General features: G+C 38.1%; 1 protein-coding gene across 14 annotated transcripts in view; it reads right to left on the reverse strand.

Moving 5' to 3' along the window:
• Positions 1 to 18867, reverse strand: part of BIRC6 (baculoviral IAP repeat containing 6) — a 186214-nt gene that overhangs the window by 18417 nt on the left and 148930 nt on the right. For 13 of the 14 annotated variants that reach the window (XM_059660181.1, XM_059660180.1, XM_059660179.1 and 10 more), the window contains 3 exons: positions 13549 to 13713; positions 12447 to 12615; positions 11557 to 11767 (listed from right to left, as the gene is read on the reverse strand). In XM_059660181.1, the coding sequence (XP_059516164.1) occupies positions 11557 to 11767; positions 12447 to 12615; positions 13549 to 13713 (545 nt within the window). Of the gene's footprint in view, positions 1 to 1661; positions 1835 to 11556; positions 11768 to 12446; positions 12616 to 13548; positions 13714 to 18867 lie in introns of all 14 variants that reach the window. The other variant, XR_009448008.1, reaches the window with a different exon arrangement.

Here is an 18867-nt window from a genome sequence, read left to right on the forward strand (position 1 = left end):
CCTACCAACAAAAGGACTTAACTATTACATTAAAACAATATTTCACAAAGTGAGCATGGAGCCTTAGAGAACTATGAAAGGCTAACAGAAGGTAGAAGAGTCCTTAACAAAATAATTATTGTTATCTATGTACAAATGAACTTTTCTTTATCACAAAGACAAAAACCTGCTCAGAAAAGAAGAGGTAAATTAAGAAGAGCCACTCAGTGGGTACCAAGCATAGAAGGATACAGTATTATGCATGTATTCTGAATGGGCTCCTAAGATGTTTTTAACTATAAGGTACATACTACCTCACCTGGCAAGATAATTTAAGTGAAGAGATACTGTGTCACTAGGTTATTACCTTTTCTCCTAGGCTCTCTTAACTTCCCTGACTCCTTATAAGAAGTAAGAGAGAACACATGGCCAATTTCCCTTTGTCACTCAGGAACCACTTGATAGATCTCATACTGTATAACATTTCAGTCATCAACTTCTGTATGAGTAGGTGTATATAAACATATATGTTTGCATACGTATGTAAGGAAATATAGTGAATGTTTTAACACTAAAATGTCATTTTTACTGCTAGAATCAAAGATAATGTATCTTTTATACCTATAAAGTAAAGTTGAGACTATAGTATAATAGTGAGTCTGACCATTTTCTTACTGAAGATATGATTTTGGTAGACAAGCTCAAACAGTCTCAACTTCTGTATTTACTAATAGCTATTCACAATCAGTATCAAGCACAGAGAGTCAAGAAAGTGTGTAAGCTGTTTGACAGCAACTCTTTTGAATTTTTAAGGACTCTCTCTCCCCAATTATAAAGAATTCTCTACCTTATAGCAGGGCTTAAAATATTCTTAAGTAACAGGGCCACTGAAGCATAACAGGAAAACAACAATAAACAGGTTGAGAACACAGAAGCGTTATGGTAATAGCTTTAAAAGATGATTTTCTAAAAATGTATCATCAATGAGTTGACCTCAAATAAAGATTCACTCTTGCCAAGCAGAGAAGGAAGATAGGGGAGTAAAGCTCACTTTTCCAGAATTAAGGTATTCTCACCTTGAAGAAACAAGAACCTCTGGTCTGGAGAGTACACTGTATCAATGCAATATAGGGCAAGTTACCCTGGAAAACTACTGATTCTAAATTTCAAGCCCTATTCATGAATAGCAATTTTCTAATTCCAGGTTTGGAAAGATGACTGATAGGAGAAATCCCTATTATTAAAATGGTGCAAATAATTAGGATGGGAAATTCTATTATTATAACTTTTTGACAGCAAAATAAGAAATGAAAAAGTGCAAACATCCACAGAAGTTTAAAAATATTATTTTTTGCACTAAATGTGTACAAGAAATGATCATATACATCTCATATTGAAGACAATGGTTCACTCATAAAGCTGATAAACCTTAGACCTTTACAACCAGGTTCTAATGAGAAATTTTTATGTCAGCAGTCTTTCTGGCAAAAACATATGGGGAGAAAAAGAGACACTCTCCAAAAAAAAGAGTAGTTCCAATATAAGAAGAATACAAACTCCCTGCCTAATAATACAGCTAGTCACTGTCTGACATTGCACTACAGCCACTAGTCTCTTTTCTATGAAAGTTGCAGGTTACTGTCAACCCATATGTAGGCCCAGCTCATGAAAAAAGGCCATACCTTAGCTCACATCCTGAAGTCTGTGTGAAAAGCTATTTGAGTTCAAGGCACCTAGCTGGAAGTAGGTCTTTGAGACTGACAATGGATCCAACATGGTAAAAGCAATCAGCGACGGCCGCTACCATGGTATCCGCTGCTCTGTGCATACGTTGAATCTGGTTGTGATCACTGCCCTGAAGAAATATGAGGAATCAACTGAAGTTTCTACTATTGCACAGAATTATCTGCAAACATTTTCCACTCTGCTGTGAATTTCAACTAAACAGCTAATAAATTAAGCATATTCTGGCTCTGTGACATAATCTGAACTAGGATGTGAGCAAGATGGGAAAATCTTTCTTGTGTAAACAAAAGGAGAAAAAAAAAACACCCCATAACTCAACATTCAGTTATATTAAACTGCCTCTCCTAATATCACCCAAATTATGTTGGATATTTGTAAGACTAAATACAAAAATACAAGAATTATGTTCTTTTTTTATCATCTCTAAACTGAAAACAGCATAATATAGCTATTTTCTTAGAACATTAAAGAAGACCACTTCAACTCCTGCACTCCTAATTCTAAAGTCAAAACATTCATGCAGTTGAAATAATAATTTAAAGAAGAAGTAATCTGGAGACTACATCCTGAAATGTCCAGATTCATGACTATTAAGAATCAGCATCTTAGGGAAAGATTCTAAAACTACAAAGTGAAATTTCTACATTTACCTATAAAAGGTACTGTGTCACAGTTCACAGTTCTAAAGCTCTTCGCCAGGAATTACAGTTTAAAACAAATTAATATTAAACAGAAGATTTTTGAAAAATAACACTGTGGACAATTATTTGCTTCTCATATCTCCAGAAGACATTAAAGTGACCACTGAAAGGCACCAGTAAATGGGGCAAAGATCGCTGTAAGGTGAAATATTTTCTGTGATTTATTTAAAGCTTGGTTTTTAACTCTAGATTCCCTTTTGTTTTTGCTTAAGTTTTTGCAAACAAAACTGCCACTTTTAGTTTTCAATATGGTTTAAATCAAAGTTTAACATAAAAGCTTCCTCTTCTTGGGAAGCATTTAAAAGCAGTATGAGAGAAGAAAATATTCAAAACAAAGGTATGAGCAGCCTTTAAAAATAAAACCTTAATTTCTAGATCAGATAAAAATATAGTAATGTTTAGGTCACATTAAACAGCAGAAGACAATGAAGGTACTGTGTGCAATGGAGTTGTCTCAAATAATATACATCGCCAAAGGGCAATCCGACTGAGGAAGAACTTTAAAATAAATGTTGGCATTGCTATCTCCATCACCCAGCAAAAGGTTGATGAACAACTGAACTTTATGGTCAAAACAAATGCTTCTTGGCTAGGAAATCGTGCCCTTGTAATTTTGTAGGTTTTGAAAGGCAGAGGAAAAAGAGAAGAAACTAGGAAATGTTTCTCCAACGGAAACAAAGTAGTGGGAGGACTGGAATGGAAATTCTTAACTGATTGAAGCCCTAGATAACCAGCTTAAGGGAGTTAAAGTAAGAGTTTGATTTAAAAAAATATATATATATATATATGTATATATATATATATGTCTTTGAAGAAGTAGGTCAACTAATCTTATTGCTTAGTTAGATAAAAAGGAATTGGGTATTTATTTCTACACGAGAATCCAGTGATTTTAAAATAAGGTAAACTTCTTTGCACCAGGAAAATGCTTCAAGATAACCAAAGGAAAAGGCAATAAAGAAGGCTTGCTTTAATGCTGTTACAGAGAAGTTCAATGTCCAGAACACCTTACACTCAAATGCAGTCATTTGTGTCAGGTCCTCGTAACCAATTAAGACTATTTGACAGCAAGTCCCTCTTTCAAATTCTTAGTGAACCTTTCCAATACTAACTGATTACTTGCCTGTTGGAGTCCATCAGGAAAAGTCTGCACAGAAGATCAAAGACAAAATAATTGCCTTTATTCCTAATCCAAGGAAGCTATGAAATATCACACTTATTCAAAAGTGAAACCAAACTACTACCACTGTAGTCTGACTTCATCTTGAGATAACACAGGCTGGAAGAACTAGCAGGAGATGAATTTCACCAGGACGGTACATAAAAGCTAAGGGGTCACATATTGCAATGTGATTATTTTGTGGACAGATAAATTTTCACACTAGCCCTAACCAGTTTGGCTCAGTGGATAGAACGTCAGCCTGCGGACTCAAGGGTCCCAGATTCGATTCCGGTCAAGGGCATGTACCTTAGTGGCGGGCACATCCCCAGTAGGAGTGTGCAGGAGGCAGCTTATTGATGTTTCTCTCTCATCGATGTTTCTAACTCTCTATCCCTCTCCCTTTCTCTCTGTAAAAAATCAATAAAATAAAAGAATAAAAATTTCACACTAGACCAGCAATTTTCAACCAGTGTTCCATAAGAATTTTTAAAACAGGCAATACTTGACTACTTAGTCGGGAGCAATGACCTCTTTTCCTTGACATTCCTCTTTTACTTGAATGTCAAATAAAAAATGACAACAGCCAGTACAACAATATTTTACCTTACATGTACAGTTAAAGTGTATTTTTAAATGCTGTAAGATTAATATACAAACTATGTATGATGACAGGTGAATACCGGAATACTTTGTAGTATGGATGTCTAACTATTATGCTTACACCTGAAACTAATACAAAATAACAATGAATGTAAACTGTAATTGAAAAATAAAAAAAGAATAATAAACAAACATGTCATATACCTTTAAAGATTTCCCCAACAATGCTGATAATTATATTTCAGACAAAAGTTGGAAAGAGCTGAATGTAAAATTCTCTATTTTGAACTAATACACTTTTGCTGAGCCTTTTGCATTTCCAAAAGGGATGTTATTCCTGATTTATCTTAATCAAACTGCTTAGTTATAATTAGCTATCAACAATATTAGTTTGTCTACAGTAACTGTTAGACTCAATTAGCTCTATGTAATTATTAGTAATTGTGCATCTTAAACGGATGCATTAAGAGAGGTGCTGGTGCTGGATAGTAAAATCATAGAATTTATACTAACAAAAGGGTAATATGCAAATTGTTCAGGACGCCCTCACGTGGGGCGACCAGGCCATCAGTGAGGGACAACCAAAGGTCCAAACAGCAGGCTGCATGGGGCGACCAGGCCGGCAGGGGGGGCATGAGGGACAACAAAACGACCGAACAGTAGGCTGCGTGAGGCAACCAGGCTGGCAGAGGGGGGGCAGTTGGGTGCGACCAGGCCAGTGGGGGGGGACAGTTAGGGGTGACCAGGCTGGCAGGGGTGGGAAACAGTTGGGGGCGACCAAGCTGGCAGGGGGGTCAGTTAGGGGCAATCAGGCCAGCAGGCAGAGGCAGTTAGGGGTGATCAGGCTGGCAGGGTGGGCAGTTAGGAGCCAGTGGTCCCGGATTGTGAGAGGGATGTCCGAAACCAGCAATCGGACATCCTTCAAGGGTTCCTGGATTGGAGAGGGTGCAGGCTGGGTTGAGGGGACGCCCCCCCCTCCCGTGCACAAATTTCGTGCACCGGGCCTATAGTTATGAATAAAAGAATATTAAAACATTGTCATCTTAATGCAATATGTACAGCAAATATTAACAACAGCCTGGAAACTGTCAACTTCTAAAAAACAGACGAAATCACAGTAAATCACTCCTAGTTGCCACAATGCCATGTCAACAGGATAAGCCTACATAATAAAGAGGTGATATGCAAATTGACCATCACACCCTCGCACAAGATGGTCGTCCCCATGTGGTCACAAGATGACCGCACCCATGTCGTCACAAGATTGCCACCCCATGTCGTCACAAGATGGCCAGCAGAGGAGGGCAGTTGGGGACAACTGGGCTGGCAGGGGAGGGCAGTAGGGGGCAACCAGGCCTGCAATGGAGGGCAGTTGGGGGCAATCAGGTCAGCAGGGGAGCAGTTAGGCATTAATCAGGCCGGCAGGGGAGTGGTAAGGGAATGATCAGGCAGAAGTGGTTAGGAGCAATCAGGCAGGCAGGCAGGTGAGCGGTTGGGAGCCAGCAGTCCCAGATTGAGAGGGATGTCTGACTGCCGGTTTAGGCCCGATCCCTGTGGATCCCTGTGAATCCCTAAACCGGCAGTCAGACATCCCCCAAGGGATCCCAGAGTGGAGAGGGTGCAGGCTGGGCTGAGGGACACACCCCCACCCCTACCCCCACCCCCACCCCCACCCCCGGTGCACGAATTTCGTGCACCAGGCCTCTAGTTTACCAGATAAGCCAGGAAAGATGAACACAATAAACATGTGGTTATTCCTTGAGTAATGTTCTGGCTTACAATAACAATCCCATTATAGTTATGCAATTATCTGTCACCAAACTAATCTTCAACCCTAAGAGATAATCATTTCATTATTAAGGTATAATTATAATTCAGGAAAATTAGAAATTCCTGGAATGTATGATTTCAAAAATAAAATTCAGAAGCTCTTTTCAGATGTGTGTACATTGATATATAACATGTATATGCATGTTATACATGTACATGTGTATGCATATACATCATTATATGTCATATACATTACTCTATATTTTAACAGCAAAAATTCAGCAGTAATTACAGAACTAGCAGGCATAAAGAAAAATTCTAAAAATAACATAGGTGATATAAGATCTGAAAGTTCTTCCTTATAAATGCTGCAGCTTTTGCCCTGATAAGGAATTACTACCAAGAAAAATTTCCTTCAGTTTTCAAGCATGAAAACAGTTTTTGATCAGATTAATAAAATCTGATTATAATATGAGCGCTCTTTTTATATTTAGATGAAGTTTAAAATAATATAGATGAAAGTCTCCAGAAAAAATTTATCTAAAACCTACTTACTATTATACAAGTTTTCCACATCTACAACTTTAGCTGGATAACAGCTTTAAGAAAATAGTAGAAAAATGTATGAACATGTATATAGTCACACCCTGTCATCCTTGAGCCTTAAAATATTAAGTCTCTGCCAATGACTCTGAACCTCTGGTAAGCCAAAAGATGAGTTTTCTATTATATTTTCATAATATGATAGCAAAATAACCTGGTAGAATTAGTTTTGAAAAACTGCCTGGGATTACAGACTTCAGATCCTTATGTGTAAACAAAGGAAACCCTGCTACAAGACCCACTTATGCCAGGGATAAATTTGCAGTTTCCAATATGAACACATATGCAGAATAACACAGTTAACAAGTGATTTACATAATTGCTTTTTTAAAAGTCAAATGTCTGGAACACAGAATTTATTTCTACCTAGGAACTAACTTTCTCTTTAAGTCCATAACACAAGAGCAAGAATGCTAATGACCACACATCCTCAATCCCAGAAATGGCAGATGAGGAGAAAGCATTCAGCTCTACTACTGAGATGGAAAGGATGAAAATCTCCTCCAGGGCAGTTTAGTCTTTTTCCAACTCCCACCACAACCACTCAGCTACTGCAAGACAGTCTTTTTATAAGGCTGAAAAAATTTTCAGTGCTCATCACCACATTTAAGAGTAAATAACTATAATACATTTAAGAGTAAGTAACTATAATACATCACTTCATCTTCTAGCCTCTCCTTTCATCTATAGCAGTGGTTCTCAACCTTCCTAATGTCGCGACCCTTTAATACAGTTCCTCATGTTGTGGTGACCCCCAACCATAAAATTATTTTCGTTGCTACTTCATAACTGTAATTTTGCTATTGTTATGAATCATAATGTAAATATCTGATATGCAGGATGTATTTTCATTGTTACAAATTGAACATAATTAAAGCATAGTGATTAATCACAAAAACAATATGTAATTATATATGTGTTTTCCGATGGCCTTAGGCGACCCCTGTGAAAGGGTCGTTCGACTGCCAAAGGGTCGCGACCCACAGGTTGAGAACCGCTGATCTATAGTCTCATCTCTTACCCCTATCTCCCACCCATGCTACACCCAGGCTCACCAAACATTTTAGGTTTCCCTAAATATGTGCTGCTTTCTTTTACTGCTAACATAATTCCTACATCCTGTTATGCCAGCCCCTGTCCCTCTTCATTTAGCTACTCCCTACTTAATTTTTAGGTCTCCAAATATGGATTGATTCTTCTACTTCTAACATACCACAAACCGTGTTATTAAAACTGTTCAGTTATTATTTCCACAATTTGTCAGAATCCCTCAGAAAGAGGATGCAATTTTACTGTTGTGCTCCCATAAGCATTCAATAAATACCTGTTAAATAAACAAATCAGTCATGCTCTTATTACCAGGTCAGATCTCACCTATCTAAATATAATTAAAAAATTTCTAATGCACAAATCAGTTAAAAGCAAGGTGTATGACCTGTCTTTTCAGCTTCTTAGTGATCCCTTCTCTTTCCTCTTATAGAGGTTTCAGGCTGGGGGAGAGTCTGATAGCCTTCATTCCTTGAATCCCGAGAACTAGATTAGCTGGGTTTAAACAATGGCCTCAAGACAGGATAATCTCAATTAGGTTATTCCCACCAGCAAAAGTTAACCTCCTCTTTGTACTTGGGCAAACATTTTAATTTCTCTCATCCACAAAAGATAAAACTTATAAATATAACACGCACAGAAGAAATAATTTCAATGAAAATCATCTGCAGAGTATATAGCAAATCTGTTTCCTTTAAGATGACCAAAGAGTTAAATATATTAAAACTTCATTTGAAGCAAAAATAAATAAAAATTTGCATGCCTTACATGTATGTTTGATTTTTAAAAAAGGGAAAATATCAGAAGTTAACAAGAGGAAGAACATAAGGCAATAAGGTATATAAACAAAACTAGTAAACTAGTACTTGTTCTAACTTTAAAAAAATCCTTATACTAAATAGATGTACTTTATTCACCCTTACATTTCTTATTAAGAGTACAAAGACAAAAATAGTGTAAAACTGTTCTAAGCTGGGGTATACCTACATATACTCCAAACCCCAATAAAGCATATCCTATAAGTGATATGTAAACAGGACATACTGGCCTTGACTACTCTCTTCTCAGAGTATCCGTTTGGGTTTTTTTTTTTAAATACAATTCAAAATGGAGTAAGTGGGTGGGGTGAGGGGCAAGTTTTACACTTTGAATCAGTGTTAAAATTGAATTTAGGCCACCCTGGCTAGTGTGGCTCAGTTGGTTTAGTGTCATCCCGTGTACCAAAAAGTTGCCAATTCAATTCCCAGTCAGGGCACATGCCTGGGTTGCAGGCTTGACCCCGATAGGGGGCCTGCAGGTAGCAACCACTCTCACATAGATGTTTTTCTCTCTCTCTCCCTCTCCCTCTCCTTTCTTCTCTCTCTAAAACTCAATTAAATTGAACTTAGGAATTATTTTTAACTCTATAGGAAACTGGACTATATTGCTCATTTTATTTCAACTCTTTTATAATGAAAAAATATATATCTTTAGTCTTGACAGACTGGAATGGATTTTACCTTCTCTCTGTAAGGTAGAAAATGAATTCTCAATGTGTCATACCTTAAAAGGAAAGTAGAGATTTTATATAATGTATGTCGTTGCTGCTTTCTTTTCCTAACAGAGGCTGTATAATATAAGAGATATGAGGGATCTCAACTAAGAAGCATATTCAAATTCTCATACAAAAGTCACTAGCAGTGTTTGTTCTCAGTAAAATAAAACTATTATTAGAAATAGTTACTACAAAGGATCACTGTAAAGATAAAATAACAAATGAGCTCTATGAAGTCATTATGATCTTCACATGCATGTTTTGTTGGTACAGAAGTTTGAAGTGTCATTTTTTCTCATTGAAGAAGGAAGGAATGTAAAGAATAATTTTTTCCAGGTAACCAAGTAGCAAATAAAGAGCTCTTGTTAAATGAAATTCATGTATCCTCTATCTGAAATTCAATTTTTATAGTAAATAATTAACACACTTATACCGAAGTCAAGTTTACTTTAAAAAACATTATACCATTTATGTTATTTGAACAGAGAATACATTAAGAAAAAAAACAAAAAGGAACCCAAGGTGCAAATTTTCCATTCACTTAAATAAGCATCTTCTATAATTATCTCAGAACTCAATACATTAGAACTATATTTTTGCAGAATCAAATGGAAATTTGATAGGGAAATAAGCAGTATATAGAAAGTTATTTTTAAATGGCCTTATTTTGACATTTATAACAACACATATTTGTCATTTTTTAACCAGAGATAATATAACAATAGTCCAAGTGTTTAAGACTATTTTTCATCCAACAAAGAAGATACTCCTGAGGGAAAAACACTGAAAAGTTTCATAAATTCTTAATTTTCAGTTATAAACTATTACATTACATCTCAAAATGCAGAAACATAAGATACATAAACACAGGACAAAATTCCCCCTAAAAATACATAGGGACAATTTCAAAGCTATGTATATTTCATATGAATTGCTCTGTTAAAACTATATGTTTATTGTATGGGAATAACAACAAACACACGTGGCCAAGGCAGTGAATAGAATGCTCAATTAGACATTTCTCAATGAGACATTAACTCAATTAGAAAATTATATCTTCATTCAATTGTGACACCACACTATTTTGCTATAATTAAACTGGCTGACGAGGTTACTAGTTAGAAATATTTTTGCCACAATGAAGAATTGGATAAACATAATATATTCTCTTCTCTACAATAGAAGTAAATCTCATAGTATCAAAGAAAATATGCCTTTACATTTTCCTACCCTGGTAAAAGAATAGTATAAACCTATAGCTTTTTATATCACTACTAATTGATTCTTCTTTAACCTCTTCTCTAATTTATGATTCTTATGCCTGGCAGTGAGCAAGTAGTTGTTAAAGTGATAATGACAGTAACATAAACTAACAGTCAGGTTTATCTGAGAAGTTGACTTCTTCCTGAAAGGTGAAGATTGACAAAAACTATTCCTCCAGTGACCAATTCTCTGCCATTATTTGATGGATACCATTTTTCTCAAATTTTAGGTTCTTTAAAATTAAGTCCAAATAGGTAGAACAAATATATTACAAATGACGGTAAAGAACATTGACTCAAAAGACCATCAACAAAGGAATAAACTCCCACTGGCAGTATAAATGCCTTAAAAATCAAAATTAAGCCAGCTTTAAGTAACACTAACCAGCAATGAATAGATTCTGCTAAAAGGTTTACTAGGTTATTTTAAAAGAGTTTATGATAACAAAATTCATCATCTGAATCTAGTGAGGTATAAACTTACACCAAAGATTTATTTTATTTTTTTTCCAAAGATTTATTTTAAAATTTAATATTCCATGAAGATAAATACTTTATTATAACTCCAAGAAATACTGAACCTCTGACTTCTAAAAAAAAAAAGATTATAGCGTGAATTATAACATATGTATCAAAATGAAATTGGAGTAACCCATAATACAGTAATTCCACATCTATGAATCTACTATGCAGATTTCTACAAGCCCCAAAACATGCGTGTCTGAGGTTGTGATAAACTGGAAATAACCCAAGTGTCCACTAATAGATGGTTATGTAAAATACAGCATCTATATAAGATGCATAACTAGAAGTATTAAGTACACTGTTAGCAATATGTATTTACTGATACTGAAAGGTGTCTTTGACTTCAATATTGGGTAAAACTAGCATCTATCTGTAAAACTGGTAAAATGTGCCAGTATTTAAGAAAAACTCTATACCTATAGCGATAATATCACATAGTGAGATGTTCGGAAAGCCAATGTAAATAAACATTCCTGAGTGTAGGATTCAGTGGATACTTTTTCTTTGGAGTTTTATACACTGTCTGGGTGTATTTGTGTTTAATTAGCATAAATCATTTAGAAAACCCTAAAAATTATATAAAAAAAGATAAAGTCAAGGATAAGAGAAATGAATAAAGTATAGTACCTTAAACGGTTGGTGTAGGTATCAACACAGGTCTTCATTTTGGCTAATAATGTACCAACAGAAGTTTGACACTCTGATTGTTCTTCTTCCTCTTCACCATTCTCTGTAGAAAGGGGCAACAATAGAGGCACCATGGACGTACAAGAAGCAATGGCTCGGAGCAATTCCAGCAGAGCTCGATAGAGTGGCACATGTCTTGCCATGTCGAGAACTGTAAGAAGGATGAGGGAGAAAGTATAAAATGAGAACAAGTGCAATCTAACAGTAAGCCCACAGCAACATAGCTTCTATTTGAATCTTAAGATTAATTGGTAGGTTAATAAATGGATTAATACCAATGTTTATAAAACACCAATATAAAAAGTATAAGAATAAGCATATTTAGGAAACAAAAAGTAAGGCCTAGAATTGGGGAGAGACCAAGAATTAAGTAACTATATAGTTATATTGCACATAAAAATGATTAAGTAGTTCAGATAGTACATTATGGCAGTAAATACATTAATTGGTATAAGATGAAAATATATTTTAAAAATTGAAATGATGAAGCCACTGTATCTAACTAAGAAATCAACTACTTTCTCTCTTTAACTGTTTTTATCATTCCTTTTAAGAATATTAAAAGTAAAATATCCTAATAAATATACAATTCACTTATTTGTTCCCGTTACCTACCATGAAGTTATGGCTGCAAAGTTTGTTTTGTATAATTTTTGTAACAACTCTCTTAAAGACAGTTTATTGAATTAAATTCTTTGAAGAAAAATTTTCTAAATTATATTTTTTAAATTACTAAGTTTGTATTTTTACTGTTTCAACTGATGACAAAAAATTAAGCAAAAGTACTTGCCCACAAAGATACCTCAGAAAAATATTAAAACATGACTTACCTGAGTCATTTCTTAGATAAGATGACATGGCAGGGATGAGGCAGGACTGACTGAGAAGCTCTAGAAGTACAGAAGGAAGGGCATTACTGTTCTGTCCTCTGCTCTCATGAGATGACTGAGCTTCTCCATTTATTGCACCACACATAGGATTTATATAACTTGCAAGAACCTAAAAAAAAAAAAATTTGCTGGACTTAAATTGGATTTAAGCTTCATATAATTAGAAAGAAATACTGTGTTAGATATTCAGTCTGAATTCCAAGAGTATATATTTTCAACTCAATCTCTTGCAATGTATGCTTTAAAAAGGAGGCATATTTTCTTTAAACTTTCAAAAGGGAAGGATGTGTTTTGCATGAGGCACCATACAAAGTGGAGTAAAAGTAGGATTACAGTTGTTTGTATAGAAAATAATATAACAATAATAATACAAAAATAAACTGTTTCACATACAACTGTAAACCTACCTTTGCCCCACCTTATATATGACCAGACATATAGAAGCAATCCACCTAAGAACACAAACTTAAAACCTTAGTAGCAACTCTTGAGATTATTTTATTGAATAAATTCACTATACAGTTTGAGTGGCACACAATCTTAGAATTTTATACTAAAATGACCCGTTCATTCTAGAATTGCTGAAAACAAATGCTCAAAGACTTGACCAATATTAATCATTTGACCGATGCACCTCCTTTTCTCATTTTTATGGTATTAAAGACTTTCTCTACTAGTTCAACTTCCCTGACTCTAGAAAAGTTATAGACAGTGTGAGAAATAAAGATATATAAAAGTAGATAAATATTGTTTTTTTGAGAGTCCATATTCAACACTTTAGATGAGATTACTGTAAAGAGAGATTTTCCGCTTGTTGAATAATTTCATTCTTGTCACTTTACTCCCAGTGAAGAAGTAATTGAGAGGAGAAAAATTTAAAATTACCAGTAGGAAAAAGCAAACTTTATCCAGTGGTCTCTTGAAAGAATTGAGAACAGGGAGCATATGGGCTTCATAAAAGTAGCTGAAGATGATTTGGGTAGTCATCAATACTTAAAAATCAATACAAATACAAAAAATAATTTAACTATTATCACTGTACCTGCAGAAGACAGGTAACATGTTCCTCTTCCAGCCTCTGTTTCGTTAAAGCTTGTTCCACATCCCATCCAGAAGCTGTAGAGCCTGTCCCAAAACCAGTCCCTTTGGCCCAATATAGCTGCTGTTCTTCTGTTGATGTAGGGTTATGAGAGCTTGATACCTGAGGCTTATTACAAAACATAAAAATTTATTACTATTTGGTTTTATTATCTTCAAAAATATTTATCAGCAGGAATATAAATAGTTCAGCTGTTAATGAAAACAGTTTGGAAATTCCTCAAAAAATGAAATAAAGAATTACTATGTGACCCAGCAATTCCATTCCTAGGAATACTGGTATACCCAAATAAATAAAATTGATATTCAAATAAATGTACACACATATTCAAAGGAAGACTGCTTACAATAGCAAAAAAGTAGAAACAACCCAAACACCCATCAGTGGATGAATGAATAAATAAAGTGACAACAAATACGTATCTATCAACAAGTGACTCTAAAAATCAAATGAATAAAATATCTGATGAACAGAATAAACTGGTGAGTGGAATAGAATCAATAGCATGGAAATGGAACAGACTGATAATTCTCAGAGGGAAGGGGGGTGCGGGAAGAGAATAGACAAAGACCTTATATGCATGTATGCATTACCTATGGACACAGACAATAGGGTGGCAAGGGCCTGGGGTGGGGTGGGAACTGGGTGGAGGGGAGCACGGCATCTGTAATAATCTCATCAATAAAGATTGAAAATATCCTATATAATGATAGAGAAACATGGAAATTGACTGTCCCTCGGCTATGCTCATAGCCAATCAGGAGTGAGTATGCAAATTAACCCAACAAAGATGGCAGATTAATTTGCATACACAGGTGCTAGGCTGAGAGCAGAGCAGGAGAGCTGGCGACTTGGGGTGATGTGGCTCCCTCAGTCGCTCACCCAAGCCACCGGATGGAGAGCAGGAGAGCCAGCGGAGAGTGGAGTGGCTTGAGGAACTTGGCTCCCCAAGCCGCCAGACGAAGAGCAGAGATGGAGAACTGGCAGCTTGGAGGACTTGGCAGAGTGGGAGGCTGTGGGACAGAGACAGAGCAGGAAGAGAAAATCAAGAGCCTGGGGCGTGGGGAGTACCAGGAATTCTGGGAATAGTTCTGGTGGCAGCGCCAGGACCTCGAGCAGAAGCCCAGAGTGCGGGGAGCACCAGGAATGCTGGGGATCATAGTTGTGGTGGCAGACTGATCTTCTAGAGCAGTGATGGCGAACCTTTGAGCTCAGCGTGTCAGCATTTTGAAAAACCCTAACTTAACTCTGGGGCCATGTCACATATAGAAATTTTTTGAAATTTGCAACCATAGTAAAACAAAGACTTATATTTTTGGCATTTATTCTATACTAGAGGCCCGGTGCACAAAAATTTGTGCACTCGGGGGGAAGGGGGGGGTCCCTCAGCCTGGCCTGTGCCCTCTCGCAGTCTGGGACCCCTCGGGAGATAACGACCTGCTGGCTTAGGCCCACTCCCAGGTGGAAGAGGGCAGGGCCAATTGGGGAGTTGGGGCGCCGCCCCCTGTCATGCACAGAGCAGGGCAGATTGGGAGGTTGCGATGCCACCCCCAGTCACGCTCAGGGTAGGGCCGATTGGGGGGTTGGGGCACCGCCCCCTGTCACACTCAAGGCAGGGTCGATGGGGAGGTTGCGGAGCCACCCCGTCACGCACAGAGCAGGGCCAATCCAGCGGTTGGGGCACTGCCCCCTGTCACGCACAGAGCAGGGCCCATCAGGGGGTTGAGGAGCTCCCCCCTGTCACACACAGAGCAGGGTGGATCAGGGGGTTGGGGCGCCGCCACTCTCACACTCAGGGCAGGGCCGATGGGGAGGTTATGGCTCTACCCTGTCACACACAGAGCCGCAGGGTGATCAGAGGTTGGGGAGCTCCCCCGTATCAGGCACAGAGCAGGGCTGATCAGGAGGTTGGGGTGCCTTCCCCTGTCACGAACAGAGCAGGGCGGATAGGGAGGTTGTGGCCCCACCCCCTGTCACACACAGAGCCGCAGGGCGATCAGGGGGTTTGGGCGCTGCCCCGTCACGCTAATCCCGGTGCTGGGAGGCATATTACCCTTTTACTATATAGAATAGAGGCCTGGTGCATGGGTGGGGCCGGCTGGTTTGCCCTGAAGGGTGTCCTGGATCAGGGTGGGGGTCCCCACTGGGGTGCCTGGCCAACCTGGGTGAGGGGCTGAGGACTGTTTGCAGCTGGTCACACACCCTTCAGGGTGGGGGTCCCCACTGGGGTGCCTGGCCAGTCTGGATGAGGGGCTGAGGGCTGTTTTCAGGCTGGCGGGTGACAGAAGCTCCCAACCGCTCCTTTTTTTCTTTTTTTTTTTTTCAAATTCTGGGCCAGCTTTAGCTCTGAGGCTCCAGCTCTTAGGCCTCCGCTGGTGAAAGTAGGTAATTGAAACAATGTATAACTCCAGCTTTGAGATCCCAGCTCGCTGAAAGCTTGTTTCTGGGGGGTTTTTTTTGTTAAAATGTTTCAAACTGCCAGCTCAGAGGCCTGCAGTGGCAGGCGGGGAACGTTGGAATCCTCCGTCACTGAAGCAAGCAAGCCTCATGTTAGCTTCAAGCTTCCTGGCTGCCGGCCGCCATCTTGGCTGACAGTTAATTTGCATATCTCGCTGATTAGCCAATGAAATGGGTAGCGGTCGTACGCCAATTACCATGTTTCTCTTTTATTAGTGTAGATATTTAAATGCTATTTAACAAAGAAAAATCAACCAAAAAAATGAGTTCGCATGTCATAGGTTCGCCATCACTGTCCTAAGACACTAGAGCATAGTGAGCCTGCAGCAAGTTACTGTTGTGGTGGGGAAAGGAGGAAAAGCAAAGGTGAGAGACATATGTAAAATCAGAGTGTCTAAGAAAAGTTAAAGGGAAGATATCCTAAAACTTCCAGGAAATCTCCACCAACGAAGCAAAGAAAAAAAAAAAGCCTCTATTATTCTGTGAGCAACAAACCAAACTGGGTTGGGGGGGTCTCAGACAATTCGCTCATATGATTGCACAGACAGACAGAAACGCCCGGATTGGAGAGGGCTCCCCTGAGGGCTCCCAGATTGAAGAGGGTGCAGGTCAGGCTGAGGGACCCACCCCACCCCCATGCATGAATCTTCGTGCACCGGGCCCCTAGTATATATACTAGAGGCCAAGTGCATGAATTCGTGCACAGGTGGGGTCCAGGCGGCCCGGCCCCGATCAGGGCCCAATCAGGGCTGGGCCAGCCATGGGGAGGGGCGGTGGGCCAGCCAGCCCCACCCTCAATTGGTAATGTGGAGGGCTGATCGGGGTCAGGGCTGCGGGCAGTAGCCACTGGCCTTGCCTCTGATAGGAGTTGGCGGGGGGCGGGGGGGGGGGGCGGGGGGGGAGCGCAATCAGGAGCAGAGGTGGCTGGGGGAGGGGCCGACCAGGGGAAGGGGGCCACATGAGGTTGGCCAGCTGGCCCTGCCCCCATTGGGGTAAGGGGGTCAATCAGGGGTGGGGCCAGCCACAGGGAGTAGCTGCCGGCTGATCATGGTGGTGGGGGCCCATCGAGGGCAAGGCAGGCCAGGGGGAGGGGCTGCAGGAGGTTGGCTGCTGGCCCCACCCATGATCGGGCCCGTTCGCTGGCCACAGTGGGCATCACAGCGACCAGCTGTTTCAGTCATTACAATGTTCTGATCGCTGACTTTTTATATATAGAGATATATATTTATTAGGAAAAAGTGGAGTAAAGCACCTTAATGCTAGGAGACAATGACTCAAAATTAGAGAAGAGAAACAGTGAAAGGAATAGGGATGTGAACCAGATCTTTTAAGGTGTATAATAAAGGCATCATCCATCAGGAGAATTATTTCTAGGAGTAATTCTTAATTTCTTTCTTGTTCAGAAAGTGATGTGTAAAAAAATTTTGGGAATAGAGAACATATTAAAAATGTGAATGATATAGAGACAGAAAAAATGACTGAGACCTACTGGTTTTTTAAAAATAATCTCAAACTCTGTAAAAGGCCAATTCTTTATTATTACTTTTGTGGATTGTAAAATTAATTCTTTAACAACAAACCTCCTTTAAAGAATTTTCATTAAATTTCATATACTACTACCCTCACATCATTGGCAATTATTACTTTAAAAACTAAAAGAATATTATGTATAAGCAATACTTTCAGAACTGATCTGCAATATAGTTTTATGAAACTGTAACTAAGGAATTCCATCTTTCACATTTTATAAGATAAACTGATAAATAAAAAATAAAAATTTTATTACTATAAACATTACCAATAGAATAATTAAGGTTACTGATAAAAACAGCTATTTTTTTAAAAAATTTATAAATGTGAAGTATAATGTATATACAGAAGGAACATAAAACAAACAGATAAAGTTTAATTAATTATAAACACAATTTTAACCATGCAGGTCAAGAGTGAGATCATTAAATGTAAGAAATTGCCCTAATTCCATCTCCTATTCATCACACTTCATCCATCTGATTTTTAAAAATATATATATTTATTAATTTCAGACAAGGGAGAGATAGAAACATCAATGATGAGAATCATTGATTAACTGCCTATTGCACACCCACTTCTGAGGATCGAGCCCACACCCTGGACATGTGCCCTGACCAGTAATGGAACCATGACCTCCTGGTTCATAAGTTGATGCTTAACTACTGAGTCACACTGGACAGAATCCTCCCGATTTTTATACTCATATTACCTTATTCTTTTATAATTTTACTACCTAAGCATGACACCCTAATCACTATAGTTCAATTTTTTCTAATTTTTGAACATTATCTAAGTGGAACCATGCTGCATATATGCTTTTATGTCTGGAATTTTAGTTTGTCAAATTAATCAATACTATTATGTGTAGTTGGCTGCACTTGTTTTCTTTCATTACTTTAGTATAGTATTCCATTACATAGTAGACAATTACTTCATCCATTCTACTATTTTTACACTAGTTATTTCATCTATTCTATTACCTTTACATTATTACAAATGATAATAGAACAGTATTTGTGTGTGTTTTGAAATTTTACACATTCTGATGGGTGTGCAATTATAGGGTATTAGAGGTTTTCTGATAACGAAGAAAACAGATCACTTTTTCACATTTACTAGTTAAATTAATTGCCTCTCTTATAAAATGGCTATTCTAACCTTTCATCTATTTTCCTACTCGGTTTCCTGCCCCTTTTTGAGGGGGTGGGGTTGGGGGGGGGGAGATTTTTAAAGTTCTCTGAATATTCTGGATATAAGCTATTTATCATATAT

The sequence above is a fragment of the Myotis daubentonii genome, chromosome 12 (assembly GCF_963259705.1).
Source record: "Myotis daubentonii chromosome 12, mMyoDau2.1, whole genome shotgun sequence".
NCBI classification, from domain to species: Eukaryota; Metazoa; Chordata; class Mammalia; order Chiroptera; family Vespertilionidae; genus Myotis; species Myotis daubentonii.